This window comes from Phodopus roborovskii, unplaced genomic scaffold (genome assembly GCF_943737965.1).
Source record: "Phodopus roborovskii unplaced genomic scaffold, PHOROB, whole genome shotgun sequence".
NCBI lineage: Eukaryota > Metazoa > Chordata > Mammalia > Rodentia > Cricetidae > Phodopus > Phodopus roborovskii.
In genome coordinates, this window is record NW_026126409.1 from 13,977,394 (window position 1) to 13,996,763 (window position 19,370).

The 19,370-nt window shown below is 45.2% G+C and overlaps 1 protein-coding gene across 1 annotated transcript in view; it reads left to right on the plus strand.

The window, feature by feature from the left end:
- Myom2 (myomesin 2) overlaps positions 1 to 19,370 on the plus strand; it is a 70,824-nt gene that overhangs the window by 25,021 nt on the left and 26,433 nt on the right. Inside the window, exons 9-18 of the mRNA XM_051182079.1 lie at positions 823 to 987; positions 1,162 to 1,323; positions 2,792 to 2,933; positions 4,691 to 4,890; positions 5,494 to 5,547; positions 11,955 to 12,082; positions 12,974 to 13,157; positions 14,360 to 14,534; positions 15,965 to 16,086; positions 17,537 to 17,724. Coding sequence (XP_051038036.1) covers positions 823 to 987; positions 1,162 to 1,323; positions 2,792 to 2,933; positions 4,691 to 4,890; positions 5,494 to 5,547; positions 11,955 to 12,082; positions 12,974 to 13,157; positions 14,360 to 14,534; positions 15,965 to 16,086; positions 17,537 to 17,724 — 1,520 coding nt within the window. The remainder of the gene's footprint in view (positions 1 to 822; positions 988 to 1,161; positions 1,324 to 2,791; positions 2,934 to 4,690; positions 4,891 to 5,493; positions 5,548 to 11,954; positions 12,083 to 12,973; positions 13,158 to 14,359; positions 14,535 to 15,964; positions 16,087 to 17,536; positions 17,725 to 19,370) is intronic.

Here is a 19,370-nt window from a genome sequence, read left to right on the forward strand (position 1 = left end):
GCCCTTGGTGAGTTCTGGGGGATCCTGCTTCCTGGTTCATAGGATGGTTCTTTCTTGTCCTCTTCGGTACAAAGCTATCTCTCTTCCTCCTCTACAAGGACACTGACCTCACCATGGGGTCCATTCTTGTGATTTCATCAAACCCAAATCACCTCTTAAGGTGCTACTGCCCTCATACCAGGGTGGTTAGAGTGTCAGCTTGAGTCTGGGGAATGAACCTTCCTACCCCAGAGGGCATGTAGTCCATGACCAGGTGAGGAACCACCTGGCAGCTGGCAGTGCTCTGAGTGTGTTTGCTGTGCCGAGACACAGGCACACAGGTTGGCTGGGTGCCAACAGTATCCATCCCCCTCCCCACAATATCCATCCCCCTCCCCCACAGTATCCATCTCCCTCCCCCACAGTATCCACCTCCCTCCCCCACAGTATCCATCTCCCTCCCCCACAGTATCCACCTCCCTCCCCTACAGTATCCACCTCCCTCCCCCACAGTATCCACCTCCCTCCCCTACAGTATCCACCTCCCTCCCCCACAGTATCCATCCCCCTCCCCCACAGTATCCATCTCCCTCCCCCACAGTATCCATCCCCCTCCCCCACAGTATCCATCTCCCTCCCCCACAGTATCCATCTCCCTCCCCCACAGTATCCACCTCCCTCCCCCACAGTATCCACCTCCCTCCCCCACAGTATCCATCTCCCTCCCCCACAGTATCCACCTCCCTCCCCCACAGTATCCATCCCCTCCCCCCACAGTATCCATCTCCCTCCCCCACAGTATCCATCTCCCTCCCCCACAGTATCCACCTCCCTCCCCTACAGTGCCGCTTTCATCCGTGACTCCATACACACATTTTGATGTCCAGTTTTTGGAGAAATTCGGGGTCACCTTCAGAAGAGAGGGTGAAACAGTCACACTCAAGTGTACGATGTTGGTGACGCCAGATCTGAAGAGGGTACAGCCACGAGCCGAGTGGTACCGGGACGGTGAGTGCTGTGGTTAACCAGGCCTGGGGACACTGCTGATGTGTTGTCTCCCCACTGCTGTACCGTGAACCCTTCCAGACGGGGGTGGGGTGGGGTGACCTTGGCAGCCTGACACTTGACCAGCTCATGGGGAAGCACCTGGAGCTAACCTTGCCCCCCACCGTGCTGTTTCAGATGTGCTGCTGAAAGAGTCCAAGTGGATGAAGATGTTCTTTGGAGAAGGCCAGGCCTCGCTGTCCTTCAGTCACCTGAACAAGGATGATGAGGGGCTGTACACCTTGAGGATCGTGTCCCGGGGCGGTGTCAGTGACCACAGTGCCTTCTTGTTTGTCAGAGGTATTGCAGTGGGTGAGGTCGAAGCAGAGGGTGGGAAGAAGCCACATGGAAGGAGAGGACAGGGAGGAGGATGGGGAGTCTCGGCCTTTGCAGACTCCCTGAGCTGAAATAACTCCTTCCAAAGTGCAAGGCACATCTGTCTTCATGACCCTGACTTGTGAGTGAGCAGAAAGAGTTAGAAGAGTGACCTCTGCTCCCTACTGTTCTTACCCTCCTAGCATTTATAAAAGGAATGCCCAGAGTGAATGTGCTATAGGCTCAGCTCCATGGAGGATACAGTGGGCTCCTTTAGACTCTGGTGTTATGACTGACACATGACTAGGACAGGGTGTCTTTCATCTTTGCTGACTTTAGTTCATCCCTGAGTACTATGATCGCAGCATGGCAGTGTAGCTCCAGCGCTGGTGGTGTGAGACAGTCATTAGGATGTTAGATTTTCTCTCAGTGGCAGTTAGAATAGAATTTAATGGGGGCCTGTACCATTAGAGTATGCTACCTCAGGAATGGAAATATACATCTCACTCCCGCACTTCCCAAAAGCTTATACAAGCATGCAGGGCTGTGATTTCAGGCTCTGCCATATAGTTTTGTAGGTTTTTATTAGGGTTTGCATTGAAAGATACCTTCCATTCTCCTGTGTGCCTCTGGCTGGGTGTTTTGCACCATAAAAATGCAACGACTTCAACTAGCTTTCATTGCCGTGCTTATTCAGGACTACAGGCAGGAGGAATAGCACACAAACCTGGGTTGCTCAACTATTCTAATCACTTTCTGGAGGATGTGAATGAAGAGGAAATACTAGGCTCAGTATCAATAAATCCTTGGCTCTTAGTACATTAGGGAGGTTTGAACTAGACATCACAGAATCCTCAGATGTCTGTGGGCATTCCACAACCCTGGCTCCTGAATAAATACGGATTTTAGATAAGAACATCAAATGTTAAGTGTGTCAGTTTTCTTAATCAGCTTTGCTGGCTTTCAGTGTAACTAATGAAAATTGCATTCATAGGCCACAAAATGAGTGGGGGAACTTTGTCTCCAGCATTTGACCACAAGTTGTCTTTTTTTAATTTTTAAATCCGCACATTTTCTAAGAAATTTGAAATATAAAAGTATGTCAGTTGGCATTCCTCAAATGCTGCAAAGGCTAGCTCACCACTGTTATTAGAAAAATTTTGTCAATTTGTAAGGTTTGACCACATAAATTTGAATGAAGGTAGCTTTTAGTTTTGGATTAATTTATTTAAAAAAAAGCCACAGATAAGAAGATTAAATGTTGTAGTTATTTTTTTTAAAAAAATGCATCCAGACATTTATATATCTCTTGATATCAATCTGCCGAGTTAATAAATGCATTCAAATAATTTGTCGATAAAGATGAAACTGATCAGAGAGAATGTGAGTTTGGAGGGCTGTGAGCAGGCTTGGCAGTGACTCCATCTTGTAACTGATGTGAACATGTGAACAGATGCCGACCCGCTGGTCACAGGGGCTCCTGGAGCACCCATGGACCTGCAGTGCCATGATGCCAACAGAGATTATGTTATCGTGACCTGGAAACCACCCAATACCACCACCGAGAGTCCTGTCCTTGGCTACTTCATTGACAAGTGAGTGTGTGCTTCATTTTCCTAGGAATGGAAACACCAGTGACATTACTAAGGTGATATATAATGATATATAAGGATATAGAATGTTGCTGTAGGCCTACAGTCATACCACTATTTGGTCATCCAATGTCAGTGATAAAGTAATTGGTAAATTATGCTAATAGGTTGATCCCTGCCTGGGAGAGCCCCCCTAGGGCTTGTTGGCCAGTAACAAGCTCAACTCTTCATCTGTAGGATAATTAGGGGAAATGAGGTGACACTTCCTAACATGAATGTTCATCTCTGCACCTTGAAGAGCCCAAATGACTAACTTGCTCTTTTCTGCTGGGGACTTAACATAAGAGTTTGTATTTAAATTCCTCAGCCCTTGAAAACTAGGCTAATCTTGCCTGCATTTCCAGGTTTCTGGGCAGGACTATATTTTCAAAAGCCTTCCAAATTCTGCATGGGAAGGGTTCTAGAAACTGGTATCTTACTGTTCAGTAGCCTGAGCAGGATCCCAGAAAGGCATCAGCCTTAGCTCAGTTCAAGTAAGATATACAGTAGCCACAGGAAGGGAGGGAGGAAGGGAGAGCCTCCCCCACACACTGAGGGACCACCCTGTGGCCTTGCCACTCAAGCTTCCAAAAAGAATTGCCAACAGTGTGACTCCTCTTGTTCAACTTTGATGTGAGAGTTTTTTTGTTTTATCTTATATTTTATTATTATCACTTAGAAGCTCGTTCTTTTAAAATAGGAGAGAGAAAGGGAGTGGATCTGGATTGGTGGCAGGGGGCTGTGTAGAGAGGAACTGGGAGGAGCAGAGGGAGGGGGGAAACTAAAACAAGTATAAATTGCCAACAATGGGTTTAAAGTAAGTTTTGGAACATATTTGACTAAAATATGTTTTATGGCAGGAATTTTCTTAAGCTATAAACCTAGAAGATTGAACTTATCTATGTAAATGCATGTCTGGCTATCTCCCTCTCATCTACTTTTCCCTTATCTAAAGTCTGTCTGTCTGTCTATCTATCTGTCTGTCTGTCTGTCTGTCTCTATCATCTATTTATCTACCTTATCTATATCATCTGTCTATCATCAATCATCTATGTTTATCTTCTGTCTGTCTATGCATCATCTCTATCATCTACCTACCTATCTATCTATCTATCTATCTATCTATCTATCTATCTATCTATCTACCTTATCTATATCATCTGTCTATCATCAATCATCTATGTTTATCTTCTGTCTGTCTATGCATCATCTCTATCATCTACCTATCTATCTATCTATCTATCTATCTATCTATATCTTATCTATCTATACATCCATCTATCTATAGATCCATCTATTATCTATCTATAACTATCTATCTATCTTATCTATCTCTATCATCTATTTATCTATCTTATCTATCTCTATCATCTATCTATCTATCATCAATCATCTATGCTTATCTTCTGTCTGTCTATGCATCATCTATATCTATGTATGTATGTATGTATGTATCTATCTATCTATCTATCTATCATCATCATCATCTATCATCTATCTGTGCACCATTTATATACCTATGAAGAGATAGCTATTGAATTTACTAAATCTTTTTTGGGTTTATTGTATTACTATTAATAGATGTTAATATGTCAACAGTGTAAATTTTTACCCAAGTGGTATGCTCCCCTGTGATGACTGATCTATGAGAATACACCCCTGAGTATATCGTAGATTACCACATGTGCTTTTCCCCCTCTTCGTTTCTTTTTTGTTTGAAGATGTGAGGTGGGAACTAACAACTGGGTCCAGTGCAATGATGCGCCAGTAAAGATCTGCAAGTACCCTGTCACTGGGCTTCTTGAAGGAAGGTCATATATGTTCCGTGTGAGGGCTGTCAATAATGCTGGCATCAGCAGGCCTTCCCGCATCTCTGATGCTGTGGCTGCCCTTGACCCTGTTGACCTCAAAAGGTTACAAGGTATGCTCATTTAAGCCCCAGTATTGACTGAAACCTGAGGGCCACCTGCATGTAGTTAGTTCTTTCTCCATTACCTACTGCATGTAAGCATGACATCCCATGATGAGTGTGGCAGGCAAGGTTTCCCCATTCTCAACATCCCCATCAATATTGTCTTTAGGTTTGGAGGTAATGCCTTTAGGAATAGAGGCTGAATCCCATGGTTCACAGCAATGCTTCTTGCCTTCACCAAGCAGTGCACTGGAATTGAGAATGCCCAGTGTCAATGTCCCCCATTTGTTGATGATACAGTTTCTGTACATGGTGGGACTTAGGTCTCAATACCAAGACACTATGGCACAAATTCCTTTATGGGACTGGACCTTTTGTCATGGTTCATGGGAGTCACTGTTTTACCTTAGGATGAGTCCTTTGACCCTCTACAAAGAGCTGATTGTACTGAGAATTACCAGAAACAATTTCAAAGTATCAGAGGTCATGACCCCCATAGCTTTTTTTGTCGCCTAAATGCTGAGCCAGTTCATCATTTATCCCAAATTAGGGAAAACTGCTTTCTTTAGAGGATGCTTTGATGTCAAAATCATTGTCACCTTTTTTCTGCAGCCATTCATTTGGAAGGAGAGAAGGAAATCGTCATCTACCAGGATGACATTGAAGGTAACAATCTCGTTTTTCAGCTTTGTGAACTTGAGGGCTCTAGTTAGAGATGAGAGAGGCTGAGGGCAGAGGGGACAATGATCAAGCTGTAGTATTTCTGGGAATCACTCTTCAAGGAGGGCCCAAAGGCATCTTCTAGGGACTCCTGCATGTAAAGCTGAGATTTGATTCTTAGCTGATGTTGGGTTCTTGCTTCCTTCCTTCCTTCCTTCCTTCCTTCCTTCCTTCCTTCATTTCTTCTTCCCTCCCTCCCTCCTTTTCTCCCTCTCTCCCTCCCTTCCTTCATTTGTGCATGTGTGTGTACATACATGAATGTGTACTAGAGTCCAGAGGAAAACTTTGTCATTTTGCAAATACCATTCTCTCTCCCTCTGCCCTTCTTACCCTCCATCCTTCCCTTCCTCCTTCCCTCCCTCTTTCTCTTTCCCTTTCTCATCTCCTGAGACAAGGCATCTCTCAATGGCCTGGAGCTTGCCAAGCAGTCATGAATCCCAGGGATTCACCTGGTATTGCCTCACGAGTGCTCAAATTATAAGTGAGCATGCCTGGCTTTTGACACAGGTGCTGGAGATCAACAAGCACTGTAGCATGGAGCAACTCCCCATCTTACAACTCTCTTAGTGGGAGAATATTTTATTTTATTAACTTTTTCTGCAAGAATTTTATTCCTAACATTTGAAATGGAATGGGTTGTGACTCCCCTTTCAAATGGTATTCTTGATAGGTTATATTTCTGTTATTGAAGCTCGATGTTGTGACTATGACTCATTAACAAGTCTCCTGAGATGCTAGAAAGAGGGACTAAGGAGACTTGCATCACACCGTGAATCAGACATCCAGAGGTTTTAGTTGGATTTATGGCCAGATCACAGTACAGTGAACAGAAACCTAAACAGTAACATTCCAAGGGTGAGGTGGCCAGTGGGTAGAGGTAGAAGTGTTTCCTGGGCAGCCTGGTGAACTGAGTTTGATTCCTGGAACTTAGAATGGAAGGAGAAAACTAGTTCCTGAACTCCTGAAAGTTGTCCTCTCTCTCCCTCTCTCTCTCTCTCTCTCTCTCTCTCTCTCTCTCTCTCTCTCACACACACACACACACACACACACACACACACACACACACTTTTCCTCTTCCTCTTCTTGTTCTAGAAAGACTGAAATCAGTTTGAAGCTACCAGCGAAGCAGGAGTGCTTCTTGGCTTATCTTCAAAATCACAGTATTGGAGAAGATTCCTTCTAGGGCAGTTGCCAGTTAGGGTTGACTTTCAGGTTTGCAGTACACAGTCTCTATAGGAGAAGCCTCACATTGTGTATTCTACCCTGTGAAGGCTACAGTGTCTTTGAAGGGATGTGCTCCAACCCTGGCAACAGAGGAAGTAAAGTTTCATGGAAAGCCCCTGGGAACTTTGCAGAGGTGACCTGGAGGTCACTAGTGGTCTTTGTCATACATATGTCTCCAGAAGACCTCCAAAGCCATGAGAGACACCAATCAATACTCAGTAGAGGAAACTGGCCCTGGCAGGGTGGCTTACAACTCTACTTAACTGTCTGGTTCCCTTAGTCTAGCGCTGTGCCAAGTGTGGGACCTACTGAAACATAGATATTTGAATGACTGAGAAATGGCTCCAAGATATACTGGAGAAGACAGTCTTTCTGTGAACAGGCCTGAATAAATGGGAGGTCTGGCATGCTGGGGGGGGGGGGTAAAGCATTCTATTTCACTCTCATGGGATGTAGGATTAGCGGAGAAATGCTTTGCTCTCCCAATGTGGACGGTGGAATTCACACCCCATAACAAAGGCCACGGTGAGAAGCTGCAACTTGCTTCATAAATGCCGTGTGTCTGTGATGAAACCTGTGGTACTGTGAAACAGCAGAGTCTAATAAAACTCCCCGAGGCAGGGGCATTCCAGCTATGCCTTTCAACCCAGAGGAACCACCCTTTAGTATCTAGGCATAAGCACATTTGGGAAGCATGCTGAGTAAAGGATATTTTATAGAGAAAAATGTCAAGTAAAGGAAGCATTTCCACAATAATAACGGGTGATACAGTGGTGTTGTGCTGCCTGCGGGCACAAGTGGCTTGCATTTCCAGAGGAAGAAGCTGAAGGTATCCAGTTATTCCCCTGTCCCCCTTCCCTGCATCGCCATTCCAGCTGGTTCTACCCTTCTGTGTGGTTGCTACATTCTAGGATATGGAAGTGTCTTATTCACACATAAGAGCATTCCCAAGTATGCTAGTATGTATTCATGTAGATTGGGAGGTGGAGGATGAGATCCTTCAGTAGAGGACCAGGGACCTTGGTATAAGCTGGTATTCAGGGGGATGCTGGCCTTGGTGTGAGGCTTTGCTTGCATAGAATAGCAATTCCTACAGTCTGCAGCAAGCTGAGTGTGAATTAAGGTTCTGGTGTAGTCAGAGAGGACTTGGAGAATAAGTTTATATTCTAGTTTTATTCTGTTGCTATGATTTTAAAGCAGTACTCTTAAGTAAAAGCAAGTTGGGGAGAAAAGGGTGTATTTCATCTTACACTTCTGGGTTATGGTCTACCATTGAAGGAAGTCAGGATAGGAACTCGAGCAGAAACTGGAGGAACTCTGCTTACTAGCTCATGGCTTCTCAGTTCATGGTTTGATAGATTTTCACACAGCCCATGACCACCTGTCTAGGGATAGTACTGCCCACAGTGGGCTGGGGCCCTTCTACACAGATTAGCAATCAAGACTTTCCCATAGACATGCCTACAGGCCAACCTGATAGAGGCAGTTCTTCAACTGACATTGAAGTTCTTTAGCCTCTTCTCAGGTGACTTGGGCTATGTCAAGGTGACACTAAGAACTAACTAGGACAGCCTATTTCCTTTGGTCATTTATACATAAATTCTTGTCTTAACTAAATCTTTAAAGAGATTCTGTGTGTATTTTAGGAAATCATGTCTGAGTCCAAACATTTGCTACTAGCAAGCTCCTTTTTCTATGTATGTTTCATATAATCTGGTCTCCCTACCTCTTCCCCATCCTTCTCCCCCACCCCCACAGTGCTGGGGAATCAAATCAGTGTTTTGCACATGCTCCTTATAACTCTAACACTGAACCTACCTACCTCCTCAGCTCTAACTTTATTGAAGTTCAAATATTCCTTTAGACATTTGCTTTAATGAAATGGAAACATCACTTTTATTGACTAAGAGCAGCAAGCACTTCAGCTATTTTAGTCCTTTTTTCTACCCTAATATCAGTTGGTTTTGTCCCTTCTGTTAAACATTCCATTCACGTCAATGTTCTTCCCTCAACATAATTTAACTTTTCCAATATGTACTGAATTTAGGATTATTTTCATTTATGTATTTTTTAAACTTTATTGCTATGTGAGTCTCTCTCTCTTTCTCTCTCTGTGTGTGTATGTGTATGTGTATGCGTGTGTGTGTGTGTGTGTGTGTGTGTTTGTATGTGAGTGCCATGGTAGGTATGATTATGGAGGTCAGAGGACAACTTTTAGGGGTTAGTTCTCACTTTCTACCTTTATGTAGTGTCCTAATTAGCTTTCACTGTCAACTTGTCACAGTCCAGAGTCACCTGAGGAATGTGTCCAAATTGAAGTATTGCTCAGATGATAAGATTGGCCTGTGGACATGTCTGTGGTGATTGTCTTGGTTGTTAATTGGTGTAGGAGTGATCCGACCGCTGTGGGTGCCACCGTTCTTTGTGTGGGTGTTTCTGGGGATTGTAAGAAAGCTAGATAGCTAGGCATGAGCTCCAATGAGCCGCATGTTCCTCCGTGGCTTTGCTTCAAGTTCTCACTTGAGTTCTCACCCTGACTTCTTACAGTGATGTGTTGTAATCTATGAGCTGCACAGACACATTGCCCTCCTAGGTTGCTTTTGGTCAGAGTGCTGTTTTTTTTTTTTTAATCACAGTAACAGAAATGAAATTAGGGCATGCAGGTTCTGGGGATTAAACGCATGAAACCAGGCTTTCGAAGCAAACACTGTTAATCTACTCAGTGAGCCTGCTACCCCTGCAAGACTGATTTCATACTGCTGACTCCATATCCAGGTTCCTGTGAACTGCCTTGGACCAGGGAACTTGTACCCTGTGTGTTCAGCTGACCATATATTCCAGAAATTGTAGCCCTTGACTTTAGTTTCTCATTCTCTTGACTTCTGGCCTATTGAGAGCTCTACAAATTCCAAATCAAATTCAGGCGTCAGCAACTTAAACAAACTTCTTCTGGTGTGATGGTAGGTTCTTTGGTTTGACAAAGGGAACAAAGTCCAGGATTGGGACCCAGAGGTCCCTAGCTTAAACCCCAGCTCAACCTCTCAGTGGCTGTGGCAGCAGATGTGGTATGGGCTCCTATTCTGCATTTTAGAATGGAACTTGGCACTGTCATCTTTCAAGGGGAAAAAAAGATGATGGATGTGGAAGTATTTTAAGTGATAGCAAGATAATACTAACTCATACATATGTAATTATATATGCTATATTTTTAACAAAACAACTTCAGTTCTGAGAAGTATTTCTGTACAAGAGTATATAGCACAGTTATACATATACCCATCTCCCCATCTTCATCCAGTGTAACAATGGCCACCCAGAGTCAAGTCCCAAAATAACTGATAGGAAGTGAACAGAGAGGTCAAGGGCATTTGTAACTAACCACCCAGGTCTACAGCATAAGGTACCAGGAGAAGTATTCGGTCATTTCCTTTTATCTTTGCCACTCCCCTTACCCTTACTGTGTCACTGTGTTTCTGTGTATCTCATCAATCCATTCTTGGCTCCTAGGCCATTCCCAACCTGGTTTCTTCTCTCTGTGGCTAGGCTTTCTGCAGATCTGCTGCTTGCTTCCCCCAATGTAGTGTAGAAAACCTTAACGACTCAAGAAGTTCATCCTCACTGGGAACTCTCTGTTTCCAAAGGCTGGATTTTTACTTCTTGCTTCAGTAGCCAATAAAGTGTTTCTTAGCCCAATTTCTCTATGCTTAGAGACTGTGTCTCCAAAACTACAAGGATAGGTCTCGGCTCTGAAGTGTGACGTTCAGTTTGTAGTTCCTGCCTGCTCCAGGGTGGTGGGAACCGTATATGACATGTTCCTGCTAGTTTGCTTCATCAGAAGTGATTTGGTTCTGGGAATCTGGCAAAGATTTCTGTGTCTTTCTCTGGTGTCCCTGCTTGTACCTTTTTGGGTGTTATACACATGTAAGGGTTGAGAAGGACTTGTGGGGACCTGGGCTGCTCCCCATTCCCTCAGTCACCTCTGTTTCCCTATTTTCCTGGAGACATGCTGACTCCTCAGTGAAATCCAACCCACTGACAGGCATGATTCCAAATCAGGCTGAACACTCTAGAGCGCGTTGTGCTCTGTGAAGCGACTCTCAGGGTGAAACCCAATCTTGTTTTGTGCTGTTTCCATGTGGCTGCTCAATTTGCAGCCTGGAGCTGAGTCCCAAGGGAGCAACTAGATATTTCAAAGGGCAGAGAGATATCCCGGGGACTGTTCAAACCATTTTAATCATGTGCTAATCTAACTAAAAGTCTTAATATTTTGTACAACAACTAAAGAGACCTGTGAAATTCTCTCATAAATTCGAACAGAAATATCTACGACCTCTCATGTATTTAGGTAGATGAGAGGGGACGCAGGTATACCAGATGTCTTTGATTATAAAGACCCCATCCACAGTAATTTGCAAAGTGCTTATCACCATCTCTCCTGAAGTTTAAATAAACAGGCATAGATTATACTGTTTGCAAATGTGTATGGATCTTTGGCGGGAAGAAAGTGCAGTGTGCCTTAGGAGCTAATGTAAGACTTGAGTCCACAGTATGGAGTCATCAGCAAGGTGTGATCATTGCAGGCACTTTGGCAATGCTGCCTGCTGCCTTCACAGATCCTAACAAGATATAATCCTGGTTTGGTTGATTACTTTTGGATTCTGTTTCCTTTGTCCTATAGAAACTCTGAAAGGCTTTTGTATGAGACTGATTTTTCAAATCAGAAATGAAATGGAGTGATGTTTAATGGAGTGTTTTGCTTTGACTCTGGATAAAAAAAGCCTAGGATATTTTTGCCTTCTCTGAGTAGAAATGGCCAACTGTAGCAGGGCAATCTTTCAAAAGATATTTATTTTATGGGTATGAGTATTTTGCCTTCATGTATGTCTGTGTACCATGTGCATGACTGATGCACTCAGAGGCCAGAGGAGAGGACTAGATCCCCTGAAACTCCAGTTATAGCCACCATGTGGGAGTTAGATGTCAAACCCAGGTTCTTTGGAAGAACAGCCATTGCTCTTAATTGTGGAGCCATACCCATAGCTCACCAGGGCAGTCTTTGTGCCCTGGGTTATGCTGGGGAATGGTTGAGTGTCACCTCATAGTATCCACGTGGTACATTTTTCCTGCAGGTGATGTTCAGATTCCAGGACCTCCCACCAATGTCCAGGCCTCAGAGGTCAGCAGAAACTATGTCGTCCTCAGCTGGGATCCTCCCTCTCCCCGTGGCAAGGAGCCCTTGATGTACTTCATTGAAAAGGTATTCTGGTCAAGTTCCCAAGAAGGCTGCTCTCAGGTAGCCACTTGGTTTTCTGTGCTTTCCTTAGGGCCTAAGAGCCCATTGCTCTCCAGAGAGCCTGACAACTGTTGTGTAAGCGGAGGTTAAGTAGCAGAGTGCAGAGGTGACACCTAGGGGCTAATTCCTCCAGGGTCTGCTCTTGTATGGAAACTTGTGGGAACCGAGCTCTGTTACCTGTGTAGCAGAGCTGCTGCTCAACTCTTTGGTTCCTATGTCCCCATGGTTTAGGGAGGAGTGGAGTTTACACATCTGTTCCTGCCTCTCAAAGACTGCTGGTTTCTTGAGAAGTGGATCTGTGTTCAGTGTTTGCATGCAGCCATGCAGCCACTGGATGGCGATCTTGTAGAGGGAAATGTGTTTAAGCAGCCTGAGGCATATAAGTAAAGACATACATGTTTTATGTCACAGCCTAATACAACACACACACACACACACACACACCACATACAGGCACACACATATGTGTACACATATAGAACTATATTTGACACATTGTATCTCTATACTTTGTAAGATAAACCATTATACCCTATGTATTCTTCCTTATTTACTTTCTATGAACTTGGGCACCAAGATTAACAAAATGATATAATTCCTCAAAGGCCTTTACACAATAAGTTAAGTAGCTCCATGGTTTAGATATGTGACCTCACCATTGTGTGACCCACGCTCTTGGGAACACTTAGATCATGTCATGCCGTCACTCTAAGTAGCTGCAGAATGGTAAAATTTTTAACTGGATTGTGACTCATTAAGTGGAGATGGAACCTCATAAATACTCCCCTAAACTCTTTAATTATCCTCTCTCCCTTCTGTCTGAGACTCTGACCTCCTGTCCCCTTGCTTCCGCAGTCCGCAGTTGGGAGTGGCAGCTGGCAGCGGGTCAATGCCCAGACAGCAGTAAGATCTCCACGGTATGCTGTCTTCGATTTGGCTGAGGGGAAGTCCTACGTGTTCCGGGTTTTGTCAGCCAATAAACATGGCCTGAGTGAGCCATCAGAGATAACGCCACCTATTCAGGCACAGGACATAATTGGTAAGTGATGGCTCAAACCAGAGTCCATGACAGGCTGAGGTTAGGTGTCACGGGTACACAGTCAGTGAGAGGATGAAGACACACCTTGTGCATGACTTCATGCATGGTGGTGAGTCCATTCACAAGCGATGGAGGGCTGTCCTCATATGGTGGCCAACACTCAGCATTTCTCCAAAGATCTATCCTCTTTTCATGAAGCCACAAGTGGTTTGTTAGTTTGTTTATTGAGACAGGGCCTCACTGTATAGCTCTGTCTGCCCCCAAACTCATAGTAATCATTCCATCTCAGGCCCTTGAGTGCTGCGATTATAAGCCTATGCCACACATGAATTAAAATGTATGTTTAGGCCACAATCTCTTAGAGACCCCCCAACCCTAAACTCAGGGTGGTTTCTTGCTCATGACTTGAAGATTCTGCTCGGAAAATTTCAAATGTAGCTCATAGAAACTCGGAATTGCAGTCCACCCCAGAGTGTAGCCCTCTCAGCACTCCCCCCCCCCCAGCCCTAACAGCCTTTGGGCAGGATGTGCCTGTTGTTAGTCAAATCCTGGTGTTAGTTCACTGAGCATCAGGGCAGCCCCTCTTCATTTACCATATCTTAATCTTACAAAAGCTGGAGATGACAGTGAGCTGGTATTGGGAATGGAGACCTAGGTTACTTTCAGATGCTCTTTGGGCTGTGGCCTGTTTCCACTGTCACCCAGGCTCTTAGAACTCAAACCCAGGACCACAGCTAGCGCAACTGTAGCCTCCCAAGGAGAGGCCGTAACCTTTCCTCTGCACAAAGTAAAATGCACAAAGTAAAAATAATCAGTGAACACTGGGCATGTGTCTGAGGTGGTTAGCTCTGGAGTGGCTGAAGGATATTTTTACTATTTTTTTTTTCTATGTGATAGTCAAACTGATTTGGTAGGGTATCCTCATAGATTCTCCAGAATAGGGTATCAGTGTGTCTTATTTCCAACGAGGCTGTCAAACAAAGCCTCATGCACTGGAACCTCTAGCAGCTCCATGGAATTCACAGTGGAAATTCCTGTCCTGTCAGTCACGAGACTCAGCGAGAGGCCCTAGTCCCACAGCCCCATCCAGAACTCACTTCCTTGTAGAGTGTTAAACCTGCCCTTTACTCCTTGGGGACAAGGTGGCTCTCTGGAATGGCCAGCACTCTGACCACAGCTTCCCTCCTCCTGTCTCCCCTCAGTGGCCCCATCTGCTCCTGGCCGGGTGCTTGCCTCTAGGAATACAAAGACATCTGTTGTGGTGCAGTGGGACAGGCCAAAGCACGAAGAGAGCCTGCTCGGCTACTACGTGGACTGCTGTGTGGCAGGAACAAACCTGTGGGAGCCATGCAACCATAAACCCATCGGATATAACAGGTGCCACCCCCCTAGCAACCAACCCACTGTCACAGAGGCAGGGCACTGCATGTGGGTGTGGCTTCCAGAGCTGGAGAGATGGCAGTGGAATGCCCATGACTACCCTTTAGACATGACTCCTTTCTTTAGTCACATGTTGGGGTGTGACATTCTCAAGTGCTGACTTGAGATAGGCAGGTCACATCGCTGAGATAGATAACTTGTCTATTGATAAAAATATCTTTTTTTTCTATTATTATTTTGGTCGTATAAATTCATGGTATGCAATGCAATAATCAAGCACGTGTACACAATATGTAACAGTAACTATCATTGCCATTTCCTTAATATTTTAAATTAGATTTATGTGGGGGTAAGAGTAACATCTTTACTCGCCACACAGCAGGGTAACCCTGTCTTTGCCCATATAAGGGCAGCTTTATACTTCAGCCCACAACAGCATTGGGGCAGGGAATGACTACCTCTTGGCTGGGCAGTGACCCCCTGAGACTTGTACCTTTTGCAATGGGAAGCTGGAGTCTTCTAGACATACTTGCTTCTGCTCTGTGCCCAAAGCACAAGGATTGTCTGAGTTTGTGTTTTCTGCATGATGTGCTTCATGGGAAGGTGGGGTCTGTGTCACAGTGGTCGCTGTGGAGGGTCTCAGTGGCAGCTCTACCATCTTCCTGTAAAATAATTCTTTTTAGAAGGCATATTGTAAAAACCCAGGGGTATAAAAGAATGGCAACTATGTGGTCTATCAGTCCACGGCCAGCAATGGGAGAAAGACCCCTGAGAGGAAGAGACCTGGGGTGTATTATCAGGGAGGGGCTTGCGTAAGGCTGCTGGTAAATCATATTGACTATAGATTCATAACAACTGCTCATGTTTCCGGAGTACTTGCTGTGTGCAAGGCAAGTTCTTCCTGGATTGTTCTTCATTGGATGCTCATGACAGTTCTGAGAGGACTGAGCATTCCTGCTCCCCAGGAGGGAAAGCAGAGCCTTGCAGGGGTTAAGGAACATGACAAGGGACATATGGTCTGGTGGGTGTCAAAGCCAATGCTCCTGCTGGTTCTGTGTGAATTAGAGGTCCTGGTCTCTACCCACCAGCCTACATTCAGTTCCCATGCACAGTCCTCTTGGATGTGAGAAATCAGATGCTATAGCAAAGCATTCTAGAGAGGCTCCAGATAAAAACCTGAAGGCAGGTTCTCAGACTTTGACACTAAATGCAGTATAATTGGTGCTGCTGGCTTGCCTTTTTTACCTTAAATATTGAGTTAATTCATGGCACTGAAATGAGGATGTGTATGTGTGGTTTACAGGAAAAGTCAATTTGGGTTCAGATCAAGTGGGAATTTTTATGACGGACCCTAGCGACTTCTGCTTCAGCTGTAGGAAGCAGCAACCTGGGGCTTGTGCTGTGTGACTCTTGACCATGTTCTTCAGGTTTGTGGTACATGGCTTAACCACCGGTGAGCAGTACATCTTCCGGGTTAAGGCTGTCAATGCCGTGGGGACCAGCGAGAACTCCCAGGAGTCAGAAGTCATCAAGGTCCAGGCGGCCCTCAGTATGTAGCTCTTGGGCTCTTCTGTCTCTGGTTAGAGCTATATGCTCTCTGCATGAATAAATACTTGCCACCATGGACATGGACAGGGGACAAACGTGGTAGGGGCGGGGCTTGGTACAGACTCTACACCTCCCAGTGGGCTGTTTGTCCTGGAAATGGCAGTGTGAGAGGAAATGGTAGGCCAACACTATGCCAATTAAGTATGGAGGGCATCATAGCCTCTCAGAACATTCATTGTCTGCCATGACTGTCTCTTTGAAATCTGTGCTTTCAAAGGGAATGTCTGAATGTCTTTCATGTCACTTTCTCTTTCTATCCATGAATATTTAAAATGTCTATTATTTTGATCAAACAGGACAATTCAGATCCATTTTTTTTTTTTTAACTGTGGTGTGTGTTTGGGAGGGGGCATGCGTGTGAGTGATTAAGTGCTCCTGCCCCTGTGGGTGTGTGAGCATGGAGGCCTGAGGGGTCTTCCTAGATCACATTCCATTTTAGTTACTGGGCAGGGTTTCTCCACTGAAGCTGCAGCTTTAGGACGGGGCTAGCTTAGCCAGCCAGCTTGTTCCAGGGATCCCGAGACTCTGCCTTTTGAGTGGCAACAAGATGTTTTTGCTGTCCCTAGACAAGGTGATCCCTCATGTTCAGTGTCTCATATTTGTTGCCTGGACTGGAACTCACTATCTAGGTAGGCTGGCCTTGAACTCACAGAGATCCACCTACCTCTGCTTCCCACATGCTGGGATTAGAGGTGTGCATCACTTCTCCCAGCTCTGGGACTTCCGGGGACTCTGGTAAGTCCCAGGCAAGCACAGGAGCAAAAACCATTTGGTTCTGAGTCACATGTCTCTCTCTGTCCTCCCAGAAAGACTTGCACTCATCCTTACTTGACTTTTACCTCAATCCTACTGCCTGAAGCCAAAGGCTCTCTGTCCCTGTTCTCCCACTCATCGACTTCTCACTCACCACCCCATCAGTCATGGAGGATGAACCAGTCAGCGGGAAGCTGGGGCACACTCCTAAGCTTGTTGGAGAAGGTGGTCTCCCTCTAGACATGGTGTCTAAACAGGGAATCATGTGTTATGTACCCATGTTAGTCTGAAGTTTTCACACACAATGGATAGTGCTGCCCCCTTCTGGCCACCTGGTGATTGTTCCCCACATACACAGATTGGAAAATGGCATTTGATCACCTCCAGGGGCTGGAAGGCTCCTGCTGTTTCCATGTCCCGGACCAGGTTCAAACAGGTCCCTGTCCTGTCCTCAAGGTTCTTGAAACTGAATTTAGAGAGAGCAATGGATATAGATGAAAGGAAATGGCACTGTTGAACCCACCTACTTTAAAGGCAGCTGTGAAAGGAGCAGTGGCCCCTGCGTGTACAAAGGTGGCTGCTTGGAGGGATGAGGGATATAGAGCCCTAGTGACTGTCATGCTTCTGTGTCCTTGCAGCTGCCCCCTCTCACCCATATGGGATCACCCTTCTCAACTGTGACGGCCATTCCATGACCCTGGGCTGGAAAGTGCCTAAATTTAGCGGTGGCTCAGCTATCCTAGGCTACTACCTAGACAAACGAGAAGTACACCATGAGAACTGGCATGAAGTCAACTCTTCTCCTGTCAAAGAGAGGATTTTAACGGTTGGTTTTTGTTCTCTGCTTTTGCCTAAGTGTCCTTTGGGTAGACTCCTTCATTCAGAGTTTCAGAATTCAGTTGGCTTTTGGGTCCTTTGATCCTGAAATATAAGTTGTCTAAAAATCCTAGAATTAGAAGGGCATGGTGCTTGAGTCTAGATGGATCTTAGGAATCTAAGAAGCAATAAAGAGTTCCATGTCTGGAACTGAGCAGGCTTCATAGTCAGTTAATGACCCGTTGGAGGAGTGGTGTGTTCCATCCTAGGATCCCAGCCTGGTCCAGGGGGATGGATGGCAGAGGAGGCAGGGGAGTAGGAAAGGATCTAGCTGAGCAAGTGTTGATGGGAGGACACTGCTCTTCGTCGATAATCACCTGTCTTAGCTAGGGTTTCTGTTGCTGAGAAGAGACACCATGACCATGGCAACTCTTATAAAGAAAATATTAAATTGTGGTGGCTTATTTACTACAGTTCCAGAGGTTCAGTCCATTATCATCATGGCAGAAAGCAAGGCAGCATGCAGGCAGACATGATGCTAGAGAATGAGCAGAGAGTTCTTACATCTTGACTTATAGGGAACAGGAAGTTGACTGCGACACTGGGTGTGAATTGAGCATATATGAGACCTCAAAGTCCACCTCCAGAGTAACAGCACTTCATCCTCAAGACCAAACCTACCCCAACAAAGCCACTCCCTTTGGGGCCCATTTTCTTTCAAACCACCACACCACCATATCCTAGAAATTCCAGTGTTTACCATCTCCTGTCCCAGGGTGTGTCACACCCAGATGCAGAGGGAGTAAGAGATCTGGAGTCAAATTCCTGATTTTGATTTCAACTTCAAAGCCTTTGCTTTCTCATTTGAGCAGTGACGAATGGATTCACTTCATCACCAACACATAAGGACTGATGATAGCAGGCACATTAGGAAAAAAAAATGAGAATTTGGGACAAGATCTTAGCAGCCTAATTTTCATATAGAAAACTGCTTTATGATAGACTTTATAATATAATTATTTGTAACATTTACACTTATGTGATATATGTAGCTTAAACTCAAATAAACTTAGTGTGACTACATCGATACTTTCCAAGTTCATCCTCAGCATGCAGTGGCTATTGGGCCTAGGCCCCTGGCAGAACTACCTGCTTCCTCTCTGGGTGAGATGGCTCTGTCTTTTGAGGAATAAAGAAGTTTAGCCACCAAGATTTCACTTGGGAAATCAGTATCCAGGATAGGGCTTTTATTCTAACAAGCTGCTGGGTCAAAGTCTTTAGGGTCTTGCCCATGACTGACAGAGACCCCAAAGCTCAGTGTAGACTGAAAACTTTAGCATCTTGAAAAACCATGAAACCCAGGAGCACTTGAACTTAGGTAGCAGATTTTGTAGTGGTTGCAGGTGACAGGTTCAGTGACTACAGCTGAACGTTAACCCAGCGTTACTTAGCTAGGCTGGAGTCAGGGTTCCTGCGAGCTCCTTGCCAACCCCAGTTTGCAGAGACTGAGCAGGGCTTGGAGCTGGTTCTCCTGTTCCTGGTTTGCTCTTTGTGGGCATTGCTTTTTGTCTCAGCTCAGCTCTTACCTGAAGCCATCATAGAGTTGATGTCATGACTAGTGGGTGCGAAATAAATGGCCTCTTTAAATGACATTTC